We start from the raw sequence: 26,058 nt of genomic DNA on the forward strand, positions 1-26,058 counted from the left end.
CTGGTTAAATTTGTTTATGCAAAAATAGGAAATGGCTCAGAACTTGAGAGCTTAGGTTTTTGAAGCTATCATGTTAAAAGTTGGAGGTCATATTCTTCTACACTCTTAAGCTCTTCATTGCACTCCTGCTCCTTCATGTCGCTACTCACTCATCTCCCACAGGCTTCCATAATTTCTGTCTGAATACAGTAGAGGCTAAATTTTGCTTCTCCTTTGTTCCTATCTCGGAATGTGAAATGACCTGTCTTAGGTATTTATTGTTATTTGTTTGAAGTAAATAGTAATTTTTATGTAAGCTTGTTCCTTCAAATTATTCAAATTAGACTTTAAGCTCCTTATGGGCATAGTCAATTTCTTAATTATCTTTGTATGTTTCCTCCAAGTACCTACTACATGGCTTTGAACATAGTGGTGCTCAAATATTTTTAGGGTACTTAAAAATACATGTAATATGGAGAAAGTGTGCTTTAGAGGCAGACATTAGGTTTGAATCATGACTCTGTGACTTATCAGCTATTTGATCTATCTGGATTATTTCACTGATTTCAGTTTTCTTTTCTGAGGGATAGAAATAATAGCACTTCAATGAGTGGTGATGATTGATTAAAGAATGTAAATCTTGTGAATCATGCCACAGTGCTAGGTACTATGTGTTTAATATTAAATATCATCAGTTAAAATTAAAGACTAGTGAAAATATCATGATTTCTAAAACATAATTGGAATCAAAATAATATAGGAGTCATCTTCCTAGAAAAAAAAAGAATTAGCATTTGTCTACAGGTAGTTAATATAAACTATTAGGGTGTGTGAAAATAAAAAAAAAGACAGCATTTCATACATGAAAGATGGTATATATATTGATTAGGAAACTTTTGATTATCATAAAAAGGAACCAACTACAGGTAGACCAACATACCAAATAAAAGCTCATATAACTTAAAAGTCCATAGTAATCTGCTTTAGGCACAACTGGGTCACTGGCTTAACTGATGTCATCAAGATCATCCCTTTCCATTGCTCAGCTCTGTTCTTGTCTCTTTTTGGCTTTCCAATTAAGTATCATTGTGGCCACCAGCAGTTCTATCCAGTTTTCTATCTTTTCAGCTAATATCGAGCCTTTCTTTCCCACTGTTTCCAATAAAAGTCCCAGGATTGAGTGTCATTGTAGAGCCATGAACCATTGTGGTCAGGAATGTCACATTTAGTGACAAATTGCTAAATGCTTCCTCCTAAAGTCTCACAAAAAGGGTTGAGGCCAGTGCCAGTGAAACTATAGTTGACTCTTAAACAACACAAGTTTAAACTGTGAGAGACCACCTATATACATTTTTTTTTAATAAATACACTATGGTACTGTAAATGTATTTTCTTATGATTTTCTTAACATTTTCTTTTTTCTAACTTACCTTACTGTAAGAATATAGTATATAATACATATGACATACAAGATACGTGTTGATTGACTGTTTATATTATTGGTAAGGCTTCTGGTCAGCAGTAGGCTATTGCTAGTTAAGTTTTTGGGTAGTCAGAAGTTATATGCAGAGTTTTGACTGCAGGGGTTTGGCAGCCGAACCCCCCACATTGTTCGAGGGTCAACTATATGGATTGAGGAGGGTTAGAGAAAAAAGAAGTGGTTCTGTAAAGAAGATGACGGCTCCTGTGTCTGTAAGAAATGGCAATGGATGATGGGCATGGAAAAACAGAGCTATTATTCTTATGTTTAGTATCAGCTTTCTTTTAAGAATGAAGAATGTAGTCCTGTTGTAATTTGTGTGAGTACGTTGAAGAAAAATATACTTATGTGTAATAAGCAATTCTAAGTGCATTTCATATACATACAGAATTAGCTGTTGGGAATTTTATTAGTCAAAGTAAAGAAAAAAGATGCTTTAATGACTTACATGTATTGACGTATGTTTGGGAGGCATATATCTAACATCTTTTATTTAGTTTCACAATTTTGTTCACATGAAAACACATGAAAACTTTGTATAACAGTAAAAGATTACACATTTTAAGTATGCTTTATATTAATAATGAGATACGTATATAAAGAAATCTAAAATCAAATGAATTCTAAACACCAAGTACTGGTTATAAAATATTGTATTTACTGGACCTACTTACTATATTTATTTTCTTCTAAAGTTGTTCTTTTAAAAATATATTAATTTTATAGAAAAGGAGAAGGAATTTTTAAATCTGACAACATTTCTACTATATCCATCCTCAAAGATGTGCTGTCTAAAGAAGCTACCAAAAGGAAAATTAACCTCAACATATCATACGGTAAAAAAAAAAAAAAAAAAAGAAGAAGAAAAATAAATCATTCTTTCTGGGGTATTGGTTTTTCGTTGTTGTTACAATAAGAATGTTTCTGATCAAAGTGACTTAGCTAATCGTGCCTGGCTCACTTTCTTCTAGAGATAAATGAAGTATCCGTCAAACACACTTTAAAGCTAATCCACCCAAAGCTGGAGTACCAGTTGCTTTTGGCTAAGAAAGTGCAATTAATTGATGCTTTAAAAGTAAGTATACATTTACATGGACTCATGATCATTACTTTATGGTGATGGGATTTCTAAAATTATAGACTTTAAAGTTACATGGATTTAACTTTGAACATTAAAGGCCTTTGTTTTTTATTTTAAATAAGGAATTGCAGGTTCACGAGGGAAATACAGACTTTCTGATACCGGAATATCGCTGTATTCTAGAAGAAGCAGATCACCTACAGGAAGAATACAAAAAGCAACCTGCACATCTTGAAAGACTGTACGGTTAGTAGACTATTCTAGAAAATCTTGCTATATTTCTTTTCTGCTGGCTATTTGTGGAGGATCATGTGAGAGAAGCTAGGCAGAAAGATAAGTGAAGATTATAAAAATCATGAACCAGTGACAACGAATTTATTTCATTGAATATTTTGTCAAATTTTTTTAATTAATATTTTTACTTGACAAAATAAAAGTTAAGTGAAATACATGTAATGCAGTAAATTAATCTGTATATGAAGAAATCTGGTGTGAAATGAATATAGCCTATGAAGTATTAAAATGTAGGCTGTATTTCACACAAATAATTTTTAGGTTATGATGATAATGTGAAATATCAAAATGCAACATTTAATATTTTTTAGACAAAATGTAAGGGATATATATGTGCTGTCAATTTACAGTTGAAAACTTGTTTTGCTTTGATGGTGACAAGTTGGGTGTTTCACAAATTGTCTTGAAAAACATCGAGAGCAAGAGAGAGACATATAGGAAGAGAGAGAAAGGATAGAACAGCTTAAGGAAAACATTTTTTTTGTGATCTTTATATAATATCTATGTGCAGAGCACGTTTCTTTACAATATCTTCATTAATCAGATATTTAATCCTTCCAACAGTTCTGCAAGGTAGATGGTGTTACCGTTATTTTTCACATTTTTTTAAACTGAAACCTGAGACTAAAAAGTTTGTTGTCACACAGGTAGTAGCACAGCCTGCATTATAATTTCCTCATCCCTAAATGCTTGCTTTTTGTACTATACCAAATCTTCTGTAGAGTCAGTTGGTATCATCAATCCACACTGATCTTTGAGCCTGCCTAATGAATTTTATACCCAGGGACTTGCTCACAAACTATAACAATAAAATCTAGTATCTTAATATTGATTATATGGCAAACACATAATCTTTTATCCTTACAATAACTTAGAAGATGGGTGGTACAAAACCATCTCTTATCACAAGTTCCAAAATCTAGAAAGCTTTGAAAACTAAAACTTTTATAAATTATTTGGCAGCAAATTTGACTTGATCTAAATTAATAATTTAATGACAAAACCTCACTTAAACTGACAATTGAGGTTATTTATAGTCATTTTTATTCTACTTAGTATGAATATTTATCGATATATTTTGCCGCAAAAACACTATTGTGTTTTTTTGGTTTTTAAAGATTTATTTATTTATTCATGAAAGAATAAATAAATAACACACAGAGAGAGGCAGGGATATAAGCATAGGGAGAAGCAGGCTCCCCTTAGGGAGCCCAATGTGGAACTCAAACCCGGATCCCAGGATCATGCCCTGAGCCAAAGGCAGAGGCTCAACCGCTGAGCCACTCAGGCGTCCCACTATTATGTTTTGTTCTCAGATGCTGCCGCTCATTTCCCTTGGATATTATGCCATATATGATGTATTCCTTTTATTATCTTTCTAAAATATGAAAAATTCTGAAACACATCTTAGATAAATTCCAAGAATATTCATCATATTAATTGAATATTTTAATTCAAATAGAACTGTTAAGAACAAGATCTGTTGGGGTACCTGGGTGGCTCAGTTGGTTAAGCATCTGCTTTATCTCAGGTTATAATCCTGAAGTCCTGGGATTGAGCCCCAAGTGGGGCTCCCTGCTCAGCGAGGAGTCTGCTTATCCCTGTCCTTCTGTTCCTCCCCGTTCACCCTGTTCAGGCTCTCTTTTGCTCCCTCTCAAATAAAAATAAAATCTTAAAAAAAAAAAAAAAACAGAATCTGTCTACATTTTGTCAAAATGGTCAGCTTGGGAAGAAAAATAAAACCACTTGTGATGTTACATATATACCAATAGCAGTTCACAGCATGTCAGCAGTTAATTTTCTGAATTTAGTAGCTTTTAACTAATAAGAGGATTACTAGCCAAATTATTTGTTTTGAAACTTGCCTTAAAATCCCCCCAAATAAATATTTTTAAAAATATCAATACTTTTAGTTTTGTATATATTTAAAAATGCAGTTAATGAGTGCTTAGAAATAGATTCTCAGGTATCACTTTCATTAAGAACTGTGTTAATTAGAACTAATCAATGACAAGAAATTAACATTTTTCTTTATAGGCATGATCACTGATCTTTTCATAGATAAGTTCAAGTTCAAAGGCACCAATGTAAAAACCAGAGTGCCTCTTTTACTGGAGATTCTGGACAGTTACGACCAAAATGCATTGATTGCTTTCTTTGATGCTGCATGAAATGTACACAAGGTAAAGTTCCAAAGAAGTTGTCTTTTTAAACGAAATATTTTAAAACAGAATTATGGCACAAGCTAACTGTACATACTTGTATTTCAAATGCTTTTTAATATAATCTAAAAACATTTAAGATGTGACTTCCTTTACTAATGCTTCTATTTTGAGAAATGGAACTTTTTAAAAATAAAGAGAATTTTTATTTTGGAGCAAGTGGAATGATTATAAGGAATTTCAATGAACTTTTTGCAAGTGGATGTTTTAACTTTTAAATGAGAAATATTTGGAAAATAAATTCAAATATTTAACAAGCTACACGCACATATAAGCTGCTTTACAGTTTTCAAAGTGTTTACATATAGTACTTCATCTGAGCTTCACAATATATATTTATTGTTATTTTGTCAAGTCGTATAAGAAAACTGATTCTCTGTGAGGTTAAGTGATGAAGAGGACATGCTGCTGTTATTTTGTAAAGCTGGGACCAGATTCCAAGTTCTGGTGCCTGGTTTGTGTCCTGGTTACTATATAAGGACCAGTTACATATTGTGAACCAGTGAGAATAACTTACTAATTATTTTTTCTAGGAGTTGAGATTGATTTGCAACTGATTTCTTTTTTTTTTTTAAGATTTTATTTATTTATTCATGAGACACACACACACACACACACACACACACACACACACACACAGAGGCAGAGGCAGAGGCAGAGGCAGAGGGAGAAGCAGGCTCCATGCAGGGAGCCTGATGTGCGACTGGATCCCTGGTCTCCAGGATCACACTCTGGGCCGGAAGGCAGCGCTAAACCACTGAACCACCCAGGGATCCCCCAATTTGCAACTGATTTCACTCTTGCTAGGTAATGTTTTGTGACCCGTGCTCAGTTTGTGAGCTTGAGTATGCTCAGTGCTATAAATTTTGGCCAGGGAAATGAGCAGAGCTGCACAGATTGAAGGGATCTTCACTTGCTGTCCTATAACCAGTAGAACTGTACAAGGCTACTACATGTGAATAGTGCAGAAATAGTGATGGCCTCTTAGATTTTCCTGCACTAGTGTCCACTGACTTGTTTTATCATGTAGAGAGGGAAATAAGACTTTAAAGCTACAGAAGTTTTATTCACTAATGTTAATTCATGTTTCTTCATACTCAGGAGAATATTGTGTTTGAAGATTGTTTTAAAATGGCGTAAAGATTATATAATCATGTTTTTAAGAAGGGCATCCTCATGAATTTGTCAGAAAACAAGGTCTCTTAATTCTTTACCATTATATTAATATATGCAAGCCTTGTTTATTAAATCTGAGAACTTGTTAAAGGCACATATCACTGAGAGTTTTATTTTAAAAGGTCATGTTGTTTTTATTTAAACAGCCTTCATTGCCAAATGGAACAAAATTCTGTATCTATGTCACTAGAAATTTCACTGGGTGCTTTTTGTTGGCTGGCACAGCTGGGAAAAGCATCAAAATTAGTGACTGTCTAGTTGAGTTTCTTCCAGTACATTACTATTTGTTTATATATATGTATCAACAGTAGTTAAGGTAGCACCTACCTAATCACATCTTCATGAGGTGAATTCGGAAGCATGACTGAAGAAACCCCTAAATGATACATGACAGTACAGTCCGCACTCGAGGATCAGTAAGCAAGCATGTTAATGATTTATGCACATTACATAATCACAACAGCCATACGACATGTAGCATTTTACCCCCAATTAATAGATGAGAACACTGAGAATCAGAGACGTGTCATCACGGGGCCCGCCTACCAGGCCGGTTCGCGGCTGGGTCGGATCCGAGCTTGGGAGACCAGTCAGTCCAGCCAACTGAGGGCCCCACGGCCAGCGTTAGGCAGGCGCGGCCACTAACAATTGCTGGGGTTTGACTCCGTCGGTCCTAGAGACAGCCGCGGCCCAGCACCCTCGGGTCACCAAGTGGCCCAGTTTAGTCACTAGAAGTTCAGGCCCCGCCTCTTTGGCCGGCGCAGGCGTTTTCCCTCCCGCCGCCTTTCGGCGTTTCTCCGCCCCCGCTCCGTGGCCTTCACGGCTTCCTTCATTTGTCTGCGACCGTGTCGCCTTGAGTGACGTCAGGGGCATCGGCCCTTCCCATTGGCCCATTTCAATAGTCGCGGGATACTTGAACTGCACGAACAGCCGCCGCTCCGGCGGGCTGCTCGCTACATCTCGGGGGCGTCTTGAGCCCTCCACGCCCGGCAGTTCCTGCCTGAGCCTTTCGCAACGTCCTCGGAGCTGCGCGATCCCGAGCGAGCAGGCTGGCCCGGACTGCCGCGGGCGGCTGCGGCTGGAGCGTTTCTCGGCGGGACGCAGTACACGCTGCTTGGCGCCGCAGGCTGATCCCGCCGCGACCCGGGGAGCAGTGATGTTGGGCAGCTCGGAGCCTGGGCCTGAGGCCCGCGAGGCGGGCTCGTCGCTGCTAACGTTGCAGCATACGGCGCTCCAAGAGGACCAGGAGAACATCAACCCCGAGAAGGCGGCGCCCGCCCAGCAGCCCCGGACCCGGGCTGGGTTGGCGGTCCTGAAGGCCGGGAACCAGCGCGTCCCAGCGCCGCAGCAGAGGCCCAAGACACGGCGGGTAAAGAGATGAACGATATCTGCAGGCGAGGAGGGCCGAGCGGGAGTTTTGCACGAGGTTTGAGCAGGCCGGGGAGCGTGGCGAGAAAGCATCTTCCGAGCTGTTGTAAGGGAGGCCTGGGTCTGCAGTCCCCTTGATGCCTAGTGTTCTGGCGCGGGGGATGCCACGTAAATCTTTCCCATAGCTCTCTTCGCCAGCGCTGTGTGTTTTGCTCCCTGTCTGCTCTTTATTTGGTATATTTTCCGATAGAATATGAGGGTCAGACCGAGCCCCACGACGTATGTCCGCGCTTTCTTCGCCGCTTTAAACCCCAGGCACTGCCCTAGGATCTGGACCCCCTTCCTGCTCGCCATTTGGTTAAGATTACCTTTACTTTAGGAAAGAGTATAAAAAATAATTTGCTTTTACTAAATTCCGCCATTTTACCGGATTTGCTCTGTTGCTCCACCCTGGGGCCAAAGCGGTGAACCAACACCTCTTTGCCGGCTCTCCTAAACTTGTCATCATTCAGCCTGCTACCCCACTCCTCTTGTGGCCTTGATTAGTTTTGCATAAATGCATTTAGTGTGATTCTATAACTTATGTAGAAATGCCGCTAACGAACTTGAACATCCCTTTCTTCAGCTATTCAAACTTTACTGCCTGGATTTTGTCCCAGATAGTTTAATTTCCTTAGAGTATTTGGGAGTGAAAACAGAAACTGAGAACTGTAAGGGGAAGAAAGCAAGCAGAACTCCATTTAATAGGCTCAAAGCTAGCTATTCATTTCTTTTTAGGTTGCACCTCTTAAGGATCTTCCTATAAATGATGAACAAGTCACTATTCCTCCCTGGAAAGCAAACAGTAAACAGCCTGCATTTACCATTCATGTGGATGAAACAGAAGAAGAGACTCAGAAGAGGCCAGCTGAATCTAAAAAAACAGAACATGAAAATGTCCTGGCTTTTAATTCAGCTATTACTCTACCTGGACCAAGAAAACCACTGGTACCTCTTGATTATCCAATGGATGGTAGTTTTGGTAAGTTTTAAAGAACATCTGTATCAAATCAATGTAATCCTAAAGTGATTATGGATTAATGATAGTTTCATTTTAAGACATTATTTTACCTGACCCTTACTATATAATGAATTTGGTGTAATGTAACAAAGTTTAGAAAGGGTATGATTCATCTCCGATCTCACAGCTCATACATTGACCTAGTGACCTATAAATCCTAACTGGGTGCTCCTTCCTTCCCATATTACTGCCAATCACATCAATTTAATTAGATCTCAAACCCTTATTTTAATCTGACCCTGGAAATATTTGCCTGCTTGGGAGAATAGATTTGAACCGTATTCATAAACTCACTGTGTACATACCACTTACGAGAGTATTTGAATAGGATACAGCTTTCAATATTGTGATATCTAACATCTCTTACAGCTTAAAATTTTCTGTAAATCCAGTCTGATACCAGAGAGGGACACTGTCCTCCTGTGAGGCAAGAGTTGAATCATGACTGCAGCTAACCACATATAAAATGAAGTAGCTGCTATAAAGCAAGCTCTGCCAACAGTTTATGCGTGCAACTTCTTTACCATACATAGATAGGTCTGTTGAGTCACTGGATAATTCATTCGTTTCATCTCATTTAGGTTTTAGTTCTGAGAAGTGGTCTGGGAATAGCAGGAAAATCCTTTGGAAATAAAGTAATTTTTGTATTTTTCTTGAAAATTTATAACAAACTTTAACCTTACAATGAAACTTGAAAAGAGTAATGAATGATATTCTTTGCCTCAAAAAGTAATTTAAAATTACAAAACATGAAACATTTGGTGATTATAGTGTTAATTTGTTTGAATTGCTCATAACAAACCTAATTTTAATTAACATTAACCCTGCTTTTAGTTATTGCTACATTGTTCTTTGAATATGTCAGACTTTGGGGTCAGCACTCTTAAGGTAAATACTACATAATACCACAAAACTTGGATTTTAACTGTCTTTGCAGAATCACTGTGCCATTTGCTCTTCTCTCATGGAATATGATTGATACTTAAACATAATAATACATTTTCAAGCACACTCTTTTAGTGGCCTAGCAGTATTTTCTCTTGTTGATTAAAACCAAGTGGACTGGGGATCCCTGGGTGGCTCAGCGGTTTAGCGCCAGCCTTGGGCCCAGGGTGTGATCCTGGAGTCCCGGGATCGAGTCGCGCGTCAGGCTCCCTGCATGGAGCCTGCTTCTCCCTCTGCCTGTGTCTCTGCCTCTCTCTGTCTCTCATGAATAAATACATACTTAAAAAAAAAAAAAAGTGGATTGAGGTACTAAAACCAGAGTGAAATCTTGTTTCTTTGCCATGAGAAGCCCTTTTTAATTGGATGAAATAAATGCTTTTGAATGGGATGCCTTACAAAGCCAATCAGTTCGGCTGTTAATTAGAAAATTAAACTATGAACTTAATCATACTTTTATATCCTCCCAGAGTCACCACATACTATGGACATATCAATTGTATTAGAAGATGAAAAGCCATTGAGTGTCAATGAAGTTCCAGACTACCATGAGGACATTCACACATACCTTAGGGAAATGGAGGTAACAGCTCTGGAATCCAGTTTTTATACTGTTATTCATTGTGGCAAAATGAAACCAAGGGGATGATTTTAAGTTTTTTAACTGCTAGTGGATTATTCTGTTGTATTTAGGTTTCTGGTATGTAGCATCTTTGTTAATGGTAGAATAATCTAATTGTAATTTTAACATTATACTAAGTAACTTTCTCAACAGGTTAAATGTAAGCCTAAAGTGGGTTACATGAAGAAACAGCCAGACATCACTAACAGTATGAGGGCTATCCTTGTGGACTGGTTAGTTGAAGTAGGAGAAGAATATAAACTACAGAATGAGACCCTGCATTTGGCTGTGAACTACATTGATAGGTTCCTTTCATCGATGTCTGTGTTGAGAGGAAAACTTCAGCTTGTGGGCACTGCTGCTATGCTCTTGGCCTCGTAAGTCCAACCTGGTTTGTTGGATTAAAAGTGATAACTTCTTGTGTAGGGAAGAAGTTGTGATTTTTAACATTGTGACATTTTAATATACACAAGGCAGAGAGTGACTACTTTAAGGGGTAGCAGTATGAAACAGAGTAAGAAACTAATTTAGGACATTAATTTTCCCAGATCTAGATTTCAGGGAATTTTCTTGAATGAAGATGGGAGACGGGCTACATTTTAATATGCTAGGACTAGATTACCAAGTTTAAAAGTGGTTCCTTCCATCAAAAAGTACTTTCTGGCATGAAATCTTCTCACCATTAAGACATGGAAACTAAATTCAAAAACTAAAAATGTTTATTTTTCTAAGAATTTCCTAAATTTTTAGTTACTTGGTGAACTCTGGCATTGTGGTGGAGTATAGGTTTTGGATTCATTCCATGTATTCTGCTAAAGGGATTTCAGAATTAGATAAACAGCTTGCTTCTCTTTTTGGAAGAACTGATTACTCAAAACTTTTTTCATTGTAGAAAGTTTGAAGAAATATACCCCCCAGAAGTAGCAGAGTTTGTGTACATTACAGATGATACCTATACCAAGAAACAGGTCCTGAGAATGGAGCACCTAGTTTTGAAAGTGCTTGCTTTTGACCTAGCTGCACCAACAGTAAATCAGTTTCTTACCCAATACTTTCTGCACCAGCAGTCTGCCAACTGCAAAGTTGAAAGTTTAGCAATGGTAAGTTCTTTTCATTTTGTTGAATGAAGATTTTTAGGTCACATAGTTTAATTACATAGCTTTGGTCAAGGGATTTAGTATTTCAGGGACAAAGTAGTGTTGCCGCATAAAGAGAGCCTACCATTGGCAAAAGAGAACATGAATTGGGAAAGTACCAGGAGTATAGTGGTATAAGGATGAAGTCTTAGGAAATGGAAGCCAGAAGAGTTGTTTTAAAAATTATTAAAAGAGGAAAAAGTTCAGGATGAGAATGGAGCAAAAAACACTAAGATAATGGATAAGGCTATGGGAGGTTTTTTCTTTGGTTGCCATAGAGCCAGTCTTAAAGAGTGGAAAATGTTAGGGCAGAAGGCAAAAATTTGAGGTTTGAATTCTAGAGCTCTTGTAATCATCAAGTGTATTTACTTTTTCATTCCAGTTTTTGGGAGAATTAAGTCTGATCGATGCTGACCCCTACCTAAAGTATCTCCCATCAGTTATTGCTGCAGCAGCCTTTCATTTAGCACTCTACACAGTCACAGGACAGAGCTGGGTATGTATTGCCATGCTTCACATGTCTACCTAGCAATTTGAATATTTAGGCCAGATAAGTTAGATCACTGTACAAGTGTTGGTGGTCTAGAGGTACCTACCTGGAAAAACAGTTCAAAAAAATCTAAGCTGCTTAAAGTTTACCTGTTTAGTAATATGTTTGTTACATAGAAAGCTTAGTTATTGCTTGGATTTGGAAGATGTGACCTACTACTGACAGGTAAAGTAATAAAAATTGATCAGTCAGCATAAAAGATGGATTTACAGCTTGAGAACACTAGATTGGTTAGTTGGAGGTGTTAGTCCTAAATTTAATGAAATTCAAGCTTAATACCAACTACTAACTCATTGTGTTTAGTGTTGCTAAAAACAAAACTCAGTGGTTCTCTACTCCTTTCTCTGCAGCCTGAATCTTTAGTTCAAAAGACTGGATATACCTTGGAAAGTCTTAAGCCTTGTCTCATGGACCTTCACCAGACCTACCTCAGAGCACCACAGCATGCACAACAGTCTATAAGAGAAAAGTATAAAAGTTCAAAGTAAGAATTAACATAAATAGGTATTAAAGAAGCTTGCTTTTCCTGGCTACTGTAGGATTCTGAGATCCTTGACATTTTATCAAAGGATTCAAAAGAGGCACAGCCTCCTCTTGGCAAGCCAACTGTTTTGAGCAAGTTGTAGTTAGAGGCTTTATGTTCTCCATTTGAGGGAGAGGAGGGGAGAGGAATGGGGCATGCATGCATGCTTTGTGGACCAGTGATTTAATAACCATTAATTCAGAATAGAAATAGCATTTTTGAGTTCCTAATTATATGTATCATTCCATTATCTTACCTGATGAACATTTACTGTTTTTTCCTACTTACAGGTATCATGGTGTTTCTCTCCTCAACCCACCAGAGACACTAAATGTCTAACAGCGAAAGACTGCCTTTATTTTCTAAGATGTAAATCACTCAACGTATATGGTGTACAGTTTTTGTAAGGTTTTAATTTTACAATCATTCTGAATAGTTATGGTCAAGTACAAATTATGGTATCTATTACTTTTTAAATGGTTTTAATTTGTATATCTTTTGTACATGTAACTATCTTAGTTATTTGGCTAATTTTAAGTGGTTTTGTTAAAGTATTAATGATGCCACCTGTCAGCACAATAAGAGTAAGAACTAATAAATGGATTTGGAAAATTTGGTTTGTAAGTCAAATTGGTTTGACTTTAAGATACCACTCAGAAGAATTAATGTGATTTTACTATAGAAGGGGACTGGGAAGGCTTCTCTTGAAATTAAAAATAGTTTTAGGGAAACATTGAAGTTTTAATATTCAGTTTCCTAAGCAACTGGATCAATTTTGTGACTTGAGCATAATCTAAGCATATCTGGAATAAATCTGTGCTTATTTATCGGTTGTGATGATCCTGAGAATCTTTCAGCCCTTTGAACACACTATGAAAGTGCTTTTTCTTTCCTCAACTTTTACACTTTACAATTATTTAAAACCTGTTAAGTTGTCCAGAAGGTTAATATTTTAAAGCATAATGTAAAATGCTATGTAAAGAATCAACTAGATTTTATAATGGATTTGTGAGTAGAAAAATACCCAAAGTTATTAGCACTGAATAAATATCCTTTTAATAGTTATATATACAAACATACAACTCTATGCACTTCAATTGGCAGCTCTCTTCTTTTTTCTCTTTTTCACCGGCTTTTTACTTGGTGCTTTTTCTTGTTTTGCACTGATGGTTTGTGTTCTGTGAATAAAATAAATTAACATTTTACTAACAGTATTAGCATTATAAAGGTGAGACCATGGATGGTTTACCAGACTTACACCATTTGCTCATTAAATTTTGGACCACCAAAATAGGAGGCCTTATTTTTTTTCTAGTAGAACATACAACATTTGCCAATTATGAGAATAAAATGAGGTAACTTTAAAGGCATCCATCCAGTTTTTCAGTAAGAACAGCTGGAATTTGAATAAAATAGGGGTGTCTTTGTTTATAGTAGGATGAGAATAAAACCACAGAAGTCTTGAGTATGTGTATACATTTGAAATAAACCAGAAATTTGTTACCTTATTTTCTTTGGGTTCTTGTCTGGTTCTAAAATGATCATTTCTTCTTCTTCACTGTCTGAGAGTACTATAGGGGCATCTTTAAGAAAATAATTAAGAAATTAAGGAAACTATATAAGTATAATCACGTGGAAAATTTCTACATAGGTTTATGTCAGCAGTTCTGATACTCTGTTTGCATACAAATAGCCCCAACTATTCTGGAGTTTACAGAACTACTTGGTTCTTTCCTTCCCTAAAGTAACTCCTTGGAGCTCTGAAAAATAACATACTTCTTTCCTAAAAATTCTGTAATTATATGACTACTTTGTACATGTCATAATGGGGCAAAATCTATGTATCTTCTATTCTGAAAGGAAAATACAAAAAAACAATTATTGGGTCAAAGGTATATACATTCTAAAAAATTTATTGCTAAATCCACCCAAAATACTGTTCCAATTTAAATGAAAAACCTGTTTTTCCTAAATGCACCCTTGCCAATGGTGGTTTTTAAGATTTTATCTAAGAGCAGAGGAAGAGACTCTGAACTGAGGATGAAGTCCCACATGAGGCTTGATCCCAAAACCTGAGTCAAAACCAGTCAGACTTTACCTACTGAGCCACTAGATGCCCCAATTTCTAATATTCTCTGATAGAAATCTCTGCTTTGAATTTATTTGTTACCACTAGAGTTGCCCATTAAATATATTACTGGCCATTTATATCTGAGAATTACTTTGTATCATTTGCCAATTTTTCTCCTGAGCCTTAATAATATATATATATACTATATACAATGTGGATTAGCCCTCTTCCTAGTTGGCATATCAATTCTTTATAGTTTTCAGTTAAGTTTCTTTTTAGTGTTTATATGCTTTAGAAAGACTTTACCTGTTTTTATCCTCCCAATTATCTTAGGTCTACTTTCATTCAGTTGAAAATATTACTCTTCCAAGCGGTAATTGAATGTTTAGCTATTAATCTTACTAATCTTAGAAAAATATTTCAAAAATATCTAAAAAGAGGCCTATGCAAAGATGCTTTACTCTAGCACTGTAACAGAAAATGGCAACATTTATCAACGAGGGAATTTTGTTAAGCCAACTTAGTTAATGTCAAAGCTAGAATTCAATGCAGCATTTAAAAATGTGGCTGATGACATGAAAAAGTTCTAAGGATTCATTCACAGTCCCTGTGTTTAAGCAGCTTATTCTGGTGTAAATACACAGTAAATAAATACATGGAACAAGGTCTGGAAGAGTAATACCAAAAGAAGTAACCACTGGGAAAGCTGAATAAGGCTCCCAATCAATGGGGATTATTTTTCCTCACAAAACACCCCGGCAGGGCAGCCCCGGTGGCTCAGCACAATTTAGCACCGCCTTTGGCCCAGGGCATGATCCTGGAGGATCCTGGAGGATCGAGTCCCACATCGGGCTCCCTGCATGGAGCCTGCTTCTCCCTCTGCCTATGTCTCTGCCTCTGTCTCTCATAAATAAATAAAATCTTAAAAAAACGAAAACAAACAAAAAAACACCCCAGCAGCCTCTCAGTAATGTTTATAGATAATAACTTCTTTCCTTGAAGGTAGGCAGGTATGTGCATTCCATACCTAAACAGTATCACCTAATTTTTTCAGCCAGATTTTAATAATTACACCCTTTAGTTCTCTGCCAGCCTACTTGCTACATCCAACCTTGGAGGATAAGTTTTACCACATAAAAAAAGCCCAATTCATGATTATTATGAGCTAAGCAAGAATTTTTACTAACAGTAAAAGTTAAAACAATTTTCTCAAGTTCTACAGCTTTCAGAATGCAAAGAATATCTTATCCAGGACTACCAGTATTCTAAGCAATTCTAGAATTTTGTATGTTCTAATACTGCTCTATTAACAGCCATACATGGCTGTTTACTTTTCTATTAACTAAAATTAAGATTTAGAATTTAATTTTCTGTCACAAACCACATTTCAAATGTTCAATATCTGCATGTGGCTAGTGGCTATTATACTGAACAGTGTACATAAAGATCTCTAACATTACAGACAGTTCCACTTGTACAGCTCTAATACCTGCTTTTTATATTTGAGTCTAGAAACTACAAAGAGAAAATAGCATGCAGGAATGAATCCTTAGGAAACCCATCCCTTTAAAACTGGCCAGATATAAAAGGAAAAAAGAACAAAACATTTTTAAACTAAAAATGCCACTACATACAAAAGAGTACCACTAACTCCACAAAGATAAGCACATTATTTTAGAAAAGAATTGGGGTTAAATATGAACAGATTCAAACCACAAAATATTTAGCTCCTCTGAAAAAGGAACTGCTAATAAAAGAGCTGTAATACACATAATATATTACATAAAAGCCATAAAGCGTTACCTACCTTGGCTCCCAATATTGGAGACTTCTACTCCAGTGTCCATTTTTATAGTATCAAGAATGATAGCTTCATCAGTGCCATCTTCATCCTCCTCTTCCTTCTCAGACTCTTCAAGATCACCCCAGGAGTTTTCTATTCCCTCTCCAATTTGGGCAGTTCCAGGAGTCCAAAGCACAGGATTAGAAACACTTAACAAGTTAAGAAAACTATGAATAACAAATGCTGTGATTTGATGCAGTGTTGAAAAAAGATGAGAGTAAAAGTTTTAAGACTGAAGTGTGCATCATTTGTGCAAAATTTCACTAACAGCTGCGCAATGGATGGCTGAACAATGAGAAAGAAAAAACATGTAACTAAGGTTAAGATTTTATGGAAACAATGGTGAGAAATACTGAGACATACTGGCTCTCAACCGTTCCAATCATAAATCTGGCAAGTGTATGAAAAATTTCCAAGAACAATGTGTAACAGTATATATAATGCTTGATTATGCCAATGAGATTAAAGAATAATTTTCCAAAGGAAAATAAAATGCTGTAAATTGGCTAAGATGGAAAATTTTGTTTTTGTAGGATAGATGAAGAGGTGGATATTATGTCAGACTTAAGACTAGTCACTGTCTTGCATCTTAAATGTGTTCTCTATCAAAGCAGTGTTTCAGAAGGTAAACCTCAGTATGTACACCCTTCACATATACCTAATACTGCCAAAAGTGTTATGAATCATGTTACTGAAAAAATCATCCAATAAAGATACACTTCTGAAGGAGGTTCAGCTTCAGCAATAATTTCTTCTGCTTTCTCTTCTACGTCGGAGGTATCGATAGGGGCCTTCTCCATTTTAAATGCTGTGATTCTTTGACTTGCTATGGACTCTGCAAAGCCAAATTTTCCACCTTCTTTCCTGTGTGGGTTTTATTTGGGAGTGGGAGGCATGGAGGAGGGGGGTATGATAATGGAAGAGAAAACAGGAAGGGAAAAGTTAACTATTTCATCCTTTTGATGGAGAAACATTGGAAAAAAACTAACTTAACCTCACCAATTTACTATGCTTATCAAAAGTAATAATTAAAGTTACTATAATTACCATTTATTGAACCATGTGCCAAGCAAGTGTTAAGTGCTCTAAGTATATTATTCTTTAATCCTTAAATCAGCCCTACCAAGTAAGTCTTATCTCCCATATTTCAGAAGACTTGGAAGTGCTACATTATAGAAGCAGCAGAGTGTCAACCCACTTTGTGTTTCTTCTGTTAATTTGAGCTACCAAATCCTTTTTTTTCTGAAGAAAATGATACTTTTTTTAAAGAAAAATATATGGCTTCTCAATACAGACTATATTTAAATTGGAATACAACACTTCAACTTAGATTAACAGATAAGGAAAAATGGGAGTGCAAAAATTATATTGTTACCCTTGTGCAAGAAAAGTCCCTAACAGAAAAATCTGTTAAAAATAAAAAGACCATTTAGTTTTAAACTTACCTAACTTTCTGGTCATTCTCCAAAGCCTTCTGTATTAGCTCTGTAATTTCCAGTACTTTCACACCAGCTATTTTACTACATCTCAAAACCTATTTATAAAAGTGCATTCTGTTATTTAAAGACAACAAACCACATAGCTTTCTCTAACAAAGCTATAAACATGAGAATAGTTTTTCTACTTTTAAAATTTAAGCCTGACCTTTTCAAATATGAAAATACAGTGTAAACACAAATTAATGCAAAATGTGAGAGCTGTTTTAAAATGTCTGAAGGATTATCATGTTAAGAAAACAGACGCAAGGGACGCCTGGGTGGCCCAGTGATTGAGCATCTGCCTTCAGCTCAGGGTATGATCTTGGGGTCTTGGGATCGAGTCCCGCATTGGGTTCCCCACGGGGAGCCTGCTTCTCCCTCTCTGCCTCTCTCTCTGGGTCTCTCATGAATAAATAAAATCTTAAAAAAAAAAAAAAAAAAAAAAAGGAAAAAAAAGACTCAAAAACTTCCCTGACAGTGCAAAAAATACCACTGAAAAGGCCACACACATACATTATATACTCAGGGATGCACTAACTACCTTTCTATGTGAGTGATTCAAAGCATCGGTTCAAGACATGGCTGCAATATCCCCTGGGAAATTTTTATAAAGCAAAGACTCCCAGGCCTCAGTGATCTAATGGATCAGAATCTCTGCAAATAGGGATCTGGTAATGGTCACAATACTACTGGTAATAGAAACTAACATTTTACGGCATACTTAATATATGCTACTACTCAGTGCAACGTACCCATGTGTTTATCCTTACATTCTTTAACAAGGTGTTGACAATAACATTATTCCTGGTTTTGCAGATAAAGAACCCAAGGCACAAAAATATGAAATTATTTGCAAAAGGTCAATTAGTATAAGGCAGAACTAGAATTCCAACTAAAGCAGCCATGTGCCCCACCTGTGCTATATGCTAATCTATTTTCTAGAAGCCTTCATGGGAATCTGATACATAGCTGGATTTGAGAACTACTGCTTATTGAACCCAACTTCTGAGAATAAAATTATCTTTTTACCTAATTCATTCATTCCTTCCTTCCTTCCTCCCTCCCTTCCTTCCTTCCCCTTTTTTGGAAGAGGAATACAAATCTCTTTCCTCACTGGGAAGAAAAGTGTTCCTTTGTGTTGAAGGGCCATACCCTGGAGGGCCATACATGGGAGCAGCATGGAAGACTGGTAGCCACCAGTCAACAGAATGTAATAATACTGAAACCAGATTCTAACATCGCCTGGAATCAATCACTGAAAATATCTTTAATGGCTTTTAGTTAAAAAGCAAGCAAAAACAAAACAAAACAAAAAATAAGAACAAGCTTCTAAAAAGAAGAGACCTATTCTTAATAGGACATTAATCAAAGCACTAACTTGATCTTTCAGCAGCATTATCCCACCACTGGATTGGATAGTACAAATCTCTCGATGCTTGTTCATGGCAATCACCAGCAGGCCATCCATTACACGTTCTTCTCGTTCATTGGGATCCACCAATAAATATGTGCTGAAATGAATGTTAAATGGACCTGAGCAAATCTGAGGTTGAATGCTTATCAATCTTAAGATAATATTTTTAAAAGATAGTATTAATAAAGTCAACATGGTGAAGGTCTGAGCCTATAGATGTGAATCCCTTTAATAGGAGAAGAAATGAGAATTACAGTTTTTATGAACAAAATAAATGCTAAGTGGGTATCACTAGTTATTACAGTAAAATCACTTAAGTTCATATTGTTTTTTTTTTTTTTTAATACTATATAATCTAAATCTAATGCTATCACTTTGGTTAAATGACTTGTGGCTTATCAATAAAACCTTAGATGGGGCGCCTGCGTGGCTCAGTCAGTTAAGCATCTGCCTTCGTCTCAGGTCATGATCTCAGGGTCCTGGAACTGAGTCACATGTCAGGCTACCCACTCAGCAGGGAGTCAGCTTCTCCCTCTCCCACTGCCCCCCTCCAATTGTGCGCACAAGCATTCTCATAAATAAGTTTTAAAATATTTTTGAAAACTTAGATAACATTCATTTTTAAATTTTAAATGTTACCTAGTGTGTTGCAGATTATGAAGTTCTTCTAGGTTTAGCTAATGGCTCATTAAAAAAATACTATTGGCCTTTAGTCACATGTGACTATTAAGCCTCTGAAGTGTGCTAGTCCAAATCAGGATGTACAGGAGTGAAAAATACTAGATTTCAAAGACTTAGTAGAAATACAAGAATGTAAAATATCTCATGAATAATTTTATATTAAATATTAAGGTAATAGTTTACACATAAATAAAATATATATAAAAATTAATTTTCCCTCTTTCTTCTTACTTTTAATGTGGCTACTGGAAAACTTAAAATTACATGTACTGCTCATGTTGTGTTTTTACTGGAGAGTGCTGGTCTATATCCCACTAATGAAATTCTGCACTACAATGACTAAAAGTTGAAGAGTTCCCTTGTTTTTAGTCATAAGATCGTTAAAACATCTGATTTATACCTCCCTTTGTTTCTGAAGAGATTTAAGGCTCAAATTTTCATTTAAAGGCACCATAACATGAACCTAAGACTCCAGTTTTTCTGCTGTAGAAAGTTAGCAGTGAACTGTGAAGAAACTACTAAAGAGATAAAACTAGATTTATCCCATCTGTGAACCATTACCCCTTGTAACCTGCTCCTACAACCACTCCATCTAATATGCTCCAAAGTCCCATCTTCCATTAACTTACAGTAATTCTCACCCTACTCTCCCAAATTAGAGCCTAGCACACAACTCTGTTAACATCTATGCATCTCTAGCACCACCATGCTGCAGTAACTTTGTAAGTATCCTTTGAAAAGTGTTGTGAACTCTCTTCATTATAGAAGAGTTTGTCACTTCTATTGAGAATGCTCTTTGCCAACTAATGCTCTTCCAAGGAAAGAAAAACGGTGCTTTAATATTAAAGGAGGTATTTGTTCCTTTGTCCAGGGAACATTTGAACAGAACAAAAAAGTTCCTAGCTGTATGTACAATTTCAGCCCATGACAAGAACGAGACTTACCCTTGCTGGAAGAAGGCAAAACTGACACAGATGGGCATGTGGTGAATGCTTAAAGGTACAGGATCACGCTCTTCAGGTGTATACTGTTTGAAAATAAAAATTCCTTTAATCCTCAGTTAAGTACCTAAATAACTCTTTTACAATTACCTATTTGACTTTGCCACTCATGTTCCTTAGAACTTTATACATATGTCAAAAAGGTTTTTTAATGTATAAATAACATAAAATCCATTAACAATGAATATTATGGATAAATATTGTTTGTAGTACTTTATAGTTATGTAATCCAGTTGACTTTACCATTATCCCACCAAATCTTAAGCTTATTTGCAGTCACTTCTCCCACTCCCAACCACGAGCATTCCATGCAAGTAGAATCAAGTAATTTTGTCTTTTACATGTGCTTCTTTTGAAGTTAGCATGTTTCATCCATCTTGTATATGCATTACTACTTTGGTTCTTTTTACTGCTGAATATATAGATATAGCACAATTTGTTTTTCAACTTAGCAATTGATGAACATTTGGATTCTTTCCAGTTTTGTGCTATGACTAATGCTGTCATTCACCATTCCCATGAAAGTCTCTGACTGAAAATGCCCTATCTTTTCTCCTGAGTAGATTCCCAGGCATGGAATTGCTGGGCTGTATAAATTGACAATTATCTTTTTAAGAAACTGCCAAACTCTTCCAACGTGGCTATATATTCTAGGTTACCACTAGCAATAACTCTACAATATTTTTAAATTGATCACTCTTTTACTTCCTCATACCAATTCCCTTCTCTAAAGGAACATGTCTCTATAGTTAAGAAACCTTTGTCTGTACATCTAAGTCGTTAGAGCCTAGCCTATTGCCTAAAAGCAGCACATGAACACCTAACTGCTCAGAATTTTGGGCATCTGATGTTTCCTTTCACAACTTTAAGACTCAAACTATCCAAAGTATACTTTCATTATTCCAGCATGAATTCAAATATAAATTGAAATTAACATACTGAACACAAAAGAGAGGGGCAACGTAAAGAGTATATGTCAACAGTTTTCAAAATGTAGCCCTAACAGTGGCAGCATCATTATCATCTAGAAACTCTGTTAGAAGTACTTTGTAGGTTCTACCCCTACCCTACTCTGAGGGTAGAGCGTAGCAGTATGTTTTAATGAGTCTTCTAGTTGTTTCTGATGGACTTTTGCCAGAGAGTACGCACAAGTATCTCAACATGCTGCGAATCATGTATCTCTCACACATGTGGCTCCTCAACATAAATCAACCACTTCATCTCATGCTCAATCCCAAGAAAAAGTCATCTAGTTTTATCCTAGAAAACCAAGACAGGGTGTGCTTTTATTGACAGATACTTTAATACAAGAGATGGAAGAGATTTCAAGGACAATTTTGACCAGTATCATTTTTGCCTTATCAACAAATATTAGAACATACTTAATTACCATCTACAATAAGAATTCACTAATAACAAGTTGCCTACACATCAAGGATACTCATTCATTTATAGGGAGAAAAGTGGCTTAAATTACGGGAGCTTACCAGTGTTACTTCATCTCCTTGGACAGAGACATCAGGTCTTCGGAAGTGGCACAAGGCTACAATTGCAGCAATGCTGGCAGCGTCAATAATATTCCCATCATGATTTAATAAATGTAGGTCCACACGTATTTGCCAAACCTGAATGTGAATTTAAAACAAAAATAAATCCTAAAGGATCACAACCAGTGGGTAGTTATAAGCAAAATAATACTGTGTGCAAATTTTTCTCTTGCTGTTAAAACATGGAGTTACTCCTATTCTACCAATAAAATGTATTAAGAGAAATGTTAAGCCAGGCCAACATCTGAAGTACCAACAGTTCACCCTTCTGAGTCATCTGACAACAGTAAAATATACTCTCTAAATAAACAGAACCACTACACAATAGTACTAAGATTTTCCCAACCCTAAATATATTTTTATTGTGTCTCCTAACTTAAAAACCTCAAACTCTTAGGTTTTACTTCACAATATTTATAATAACACTACAAGTAATTCAAATAGAAAGTATTATATTCAAGGATAGAATGTGGAAAGTGACTTCTCCAGAAACAAAAAAGATAGTCAAAATACCCTAATCAAGGGTAAAGTTCTAAAACATCATCATGCACACAATTCATTGAGAGCAGTATTTCCAATGTTAGTCTGTCACTGCCTCCTCGTGTAGCCCTACATAAGTCAATAAACCTACACAAAAGGATTTAATCGGTTCTTCAGTTCTTTCATTCGTAAAAAAGGAACACATTAACTGCTTCTATCAACCCAAAGAACATAAGAAAATAGAATATATGAAAAACCACAAATTCTTTAAATAACACATTTTTATACACATCTAGATTGATACTTTCACTGAGGTTTATTGTCTCTTCAGAGAGAGATGACATAAAATTCTATGGGTAGCACTCAGGAACATTTTAAGTGAAGTGAATCAGTATAAAACTAAGTTAACAGAAGCTCTGAGAATAAAAGTACAGATACAGGAATCCATGAATCAACAATACTCAGCCTAAGATTAAGAATTTTGGGCATATTCCCCACCTTTTCACCAGCAACAACACAGAGAGATTCAGTGTCTATACACTTCGAATTTCTTAGACATCTTTCCAAGAGTCGATTCAACTTCACCAAGAGATCTGACTGCCTATGAAAATAGGAATGGGCTAATGTCATGAAATATAACACCAGGCATTAAAACAATAGCTCACTGCTGTTAGGTTCTCCTCTGGCTAAAGCAGCTTTAAAAAAAAAAAAAAAAAAAAAAAAAAAAAAAAAAAAAAAAAGGTTTAAATACCTGCCAGGTTCAAAAGCTGGAGCAGCCATCTGAGAGAGTTCAAGGTTAAAAAAAAGAATACCTTCTGTTGCCCTATTGAGTTTTGGAGAAACAAGTTCACAGGAAACCTGTCCAAGAACTCTGTAAAGATAAAGCACAAATCTGTTAACTAAATATATCTCCTTTCCAATTAAAAATTAACCTAAAACAGATACCAATTAAGTTTTGATCTTACTCTGAGTAATCACACACTCAGTATGATGTACTATTAGAGGCTGAAATCACAAATAGAGTTTAGAATATATACAGAAATAAAACACATATTGGTGTACTCAAAAAGATGGTATGAAAAAACAACTCTTGGGATCCCTGGGTGGCGCAGCGGTTTGGCGCCTACCTTTGGCCCAGGGTGTGATCCTGGAGACCCGGGATCGAATCCCACGACAGGCTCCCTGCATGGAGCCTGCTTCTCCCTCTGCCTGTGTCTCTGCCTCTCTCTTTGTGTGACTATCATGAATAAATAAATAAAATCTTAAAAAAAAAAAAAAAAACTCTTCCTATAATACTATTCCATAGATTTTATTTTTAAAAATCAATGATCTTTGCTTTTGTAAAACAACTATTTATCAACACAAGATGGCATGAAAACTTGAGATTTCTTAAGAGTTTTCATATGGCATGGCTAGCTAACGTTACCTGAACAATATTTTTACAGCTTCCAAATGAATATTAAAAACCTAATTCTCATGTCAGGAAAATGAGAAAAGTAGGACCATTTAATGGGAAGTACAGGAAACAAATTCAGGGCAATTACTGCTGTCTTGAAGAGATCAGAAAACTACGTGATACTCATGGGATGAAAAATACATTTTATGATACTCATGGAACAAAAAATACGTTTATGGTTAAAAATCTTAAATGTGAACTATAAATCCGCAAAACTCTCGCATTTAAGAAAATATACTTATTTTGGCAGCAAAACAAAGAAGTCTGTGCACACTTCTTAGCTGCTTTGTAAACAACTGATTCAGTAAGGTTCTTTTAAAATTCTCCCTGTTGGGCTTTCATCTAATTCGAATCCTTTATTACCTTGTCTTCCCAAGCTCCACAATACAGCACCCATAATCTGTTCCAAATGAGATCTTTATGTTCCTATAATCATAGGTTTGTCTGCCATCCAGCCGCTGTAAGCAGAACATTCATTCATTTATTCCTTCAACAAGTATTTATTGAGCAGCTACTCTATGCCGGAGCTAAACATGGGGCGGGGGGGCGCGGCGGCGATTCCTAACCACTCCCCCATCCCATCGGAAAGTGGAATCTCGGTCCCTGAGCACTAATAGTTGCTGGTGTGATTCCAGCCTTGAACCCAACTGGAGCCAAGAAAAAAAAAAAAAAAAAAAAACTTGAGGGATTGGGGCATTTCCCCTCAGGGGCTCTCCCCCCACCTCGTACCTGTCCCCCCTCCCCCCCTGGCCTGCGAAGGCCAGCTCCGTTGGACCCCCTCACCCTTCCGCCCCCCTCTCCCCCCCCATCTCCCCCCCCTCGCTTGCGAAGGCCAGCTCCGTTGGACCCCCCACCCCTCCGCCCCCCCCTCGCCCTCCCGCCCCCCCAACCTCCCCGCCCCGGCCTGCGAAGGCCAGCTCCGTTGGACCCCCACCCCTTCCGCCCCCCCGGACTCCCCTCGCCCTCCCGCCCCCCTAACCTCCCCCCCCGCCTGCGAAGGCCAGCTCCGTTGGACCCCCCACCCCTCCGCCCCCCCCGACCCCCCTCGCCCTCCCGCCCCCCCAACCTCCCCCCCGGCCTGCGAAGGCCAGCTCCGTTGGACCCCCCACCCCTCCGCCCCCCCCGACCCCCCTCGCCCTCCCGCCCCCCTAACCTCCCCCCCGGCCTGCGAAGGCCAGCTCCGTTGGACCCCCCCTCACCCATCCCGTAACCTTCCTACCACCCACCCCCGGGCCTGCGAAGGCCAGCTCCGTTGGACCCTTCACCCCTCCGTCCCCCCGGACCCCCCTCGGCCACCCCGTAACCTCCCTACCCCCCGCCCCGCCCACCGCCGCGCCTGCGACTGCCAGCTCGGTTGGTCCAAGCCGGAAGGCTGCCGGCGGCCGCGCGACCAGACCGCCCTCGCACCGCGAAGCTCTCCGGGGCCATTTACCTTCTTCTCCTCGATGGCGCGGAGTAGGAAACGGCGCTCACAATTTGAAAGTGGTGTCTCCTTCATGCTGCAGGCACACGGAACACACCAGCACCGGAATCCGCTGGGAGAAGTGATCTGGATCCCCCTTCACGCGCGCCCCGCGGGCTCCGACGCGCAGGAAACCTACGTCATCAAAGCTCGGCGGCTGAGGAGGGGCGAGGCGGGGGCCGCCCCAGTGCG

General features: G+C 37.7%; 3 protein-coding genes and 1 long non-coding RNA gene across 6 annotated transcripts in view; 2 read left to right on the forward strand and 2 right to left on the reverse strand.

The window, feature by feature from the left end:
* Nucleotides 1–6,712, reverse strand: part of LOC144291568 (uncharacterized) — a 31,420-nt gene extending 24,708 nt beyond the window's left edge. The window contains exon 1 of the long non-coding RNA XR_013358892.1: nt 6,560–6,712. This is a non-coding gene — a long non-coding RNA (uncharacterized LOC144291568). The remainder of the gene's footprint in view (nt 1–6,559) is intronic.
* Nucleotides 1–8,559, forward strand: part of BBS7 (Bardet-Biedl syndrome 7) — a 38,564-nt gene extending 30,005 nt beyond the window's left edge. For 2 of the 3 annotated variants that reach the window (XM_077861158.1, XM_077861160.1), the window contains 4 exons: nt 2,186–2,295; nt 2,431–2,534; nt 2,663–2,786; nt 4,872–5,211. In XM_077861158.1, the coding sequence (XP_077717284.1) occupies nt 2,186–2,295; nt 2,431–2,534; nt 2,663–2,786; nt 4,872–5,005 (472 nt within the window). In that variant the 3' untranslated portion in view covers nt 5,006–5,211. Of the gene's footprint in view, nt 1–2,185; nt 2,296–2,430; nt 2,535–2,662; nt 2,787–4,871; nt 5,212–8,377 lie in introns of those variants that run through there. The other variant, XM_077861159.1, reaches the window with a different exon arrangement.
* Nucleotides 7,119–17,076, forward strand: CCNA2 (cyclin A2). The gene is made up of 8 exons (XM_077861162.1): nt 7,119–7,601; nt 8,378–8,621; nt 10,073–10,185; nt 10,378–10,601; nt 11,117–11,324; nt 11,743–11,856; nt 12,261–12,394; nt 12,724–17,076. The coding sequence occupies exons 1-8, from the start codon at nt 7,389–7,391 to the stop codon at nt 12,770–12,772; spliced, it is 1,299 nt and encodes a 432-aa protein (XP_077717288.1). The 5' UTR covers nt 7,119–7,388; the 3' UTR covers nt 12,773–17,076.
* EXOSC9 (exosome component 9) lies at nt 13,464–26,011 on the reverse strand. Its single transcript, XM_077861161.1, has 12 exons — nt 25,837–26,011; nt 24,768–24,862; nt 23,700–23,819; nt 23,447–23,549; nt 22,409–22,546; nt 20,865–20,947; nt 19,204–19,336; nt 17,793–17,881; nt 17,065–17,211; nt 16,312–16,496; nt 13,938–14,016; nt 13,464–13,611 (listed from the first exon to the last, which is right to left on the reverse strand). The coding sequence occupies exons 1-12, from the start codon at nt 25,900–25,902 to the stop codon at nt 13,527–13,529; spliced, it is 1,323 nt and encodes a 440-aa protein (XP_077717287.1). The 5' UTR covers nt 25,903–26,011; the 3' UTR covers nt 13,464–13,526.
* Nucleotides 26,012–26,058: the final 47 nt, after the last annotated feature.

The sequence above is a fragment of the Canis aureus genome, chromosome 20 (assembly GCF_053574225.1).
Source record: "Canis aureus isolate CA01 chromosome 20, VMU_Caureus_v.1.0, whole genome shotgun sequence".
NCBI classification, from domain to species: Eukaryota; Metazoa; Chordata; class Mammalia; order Carnivora; family Canidae; genus Canis; species Canis aureus.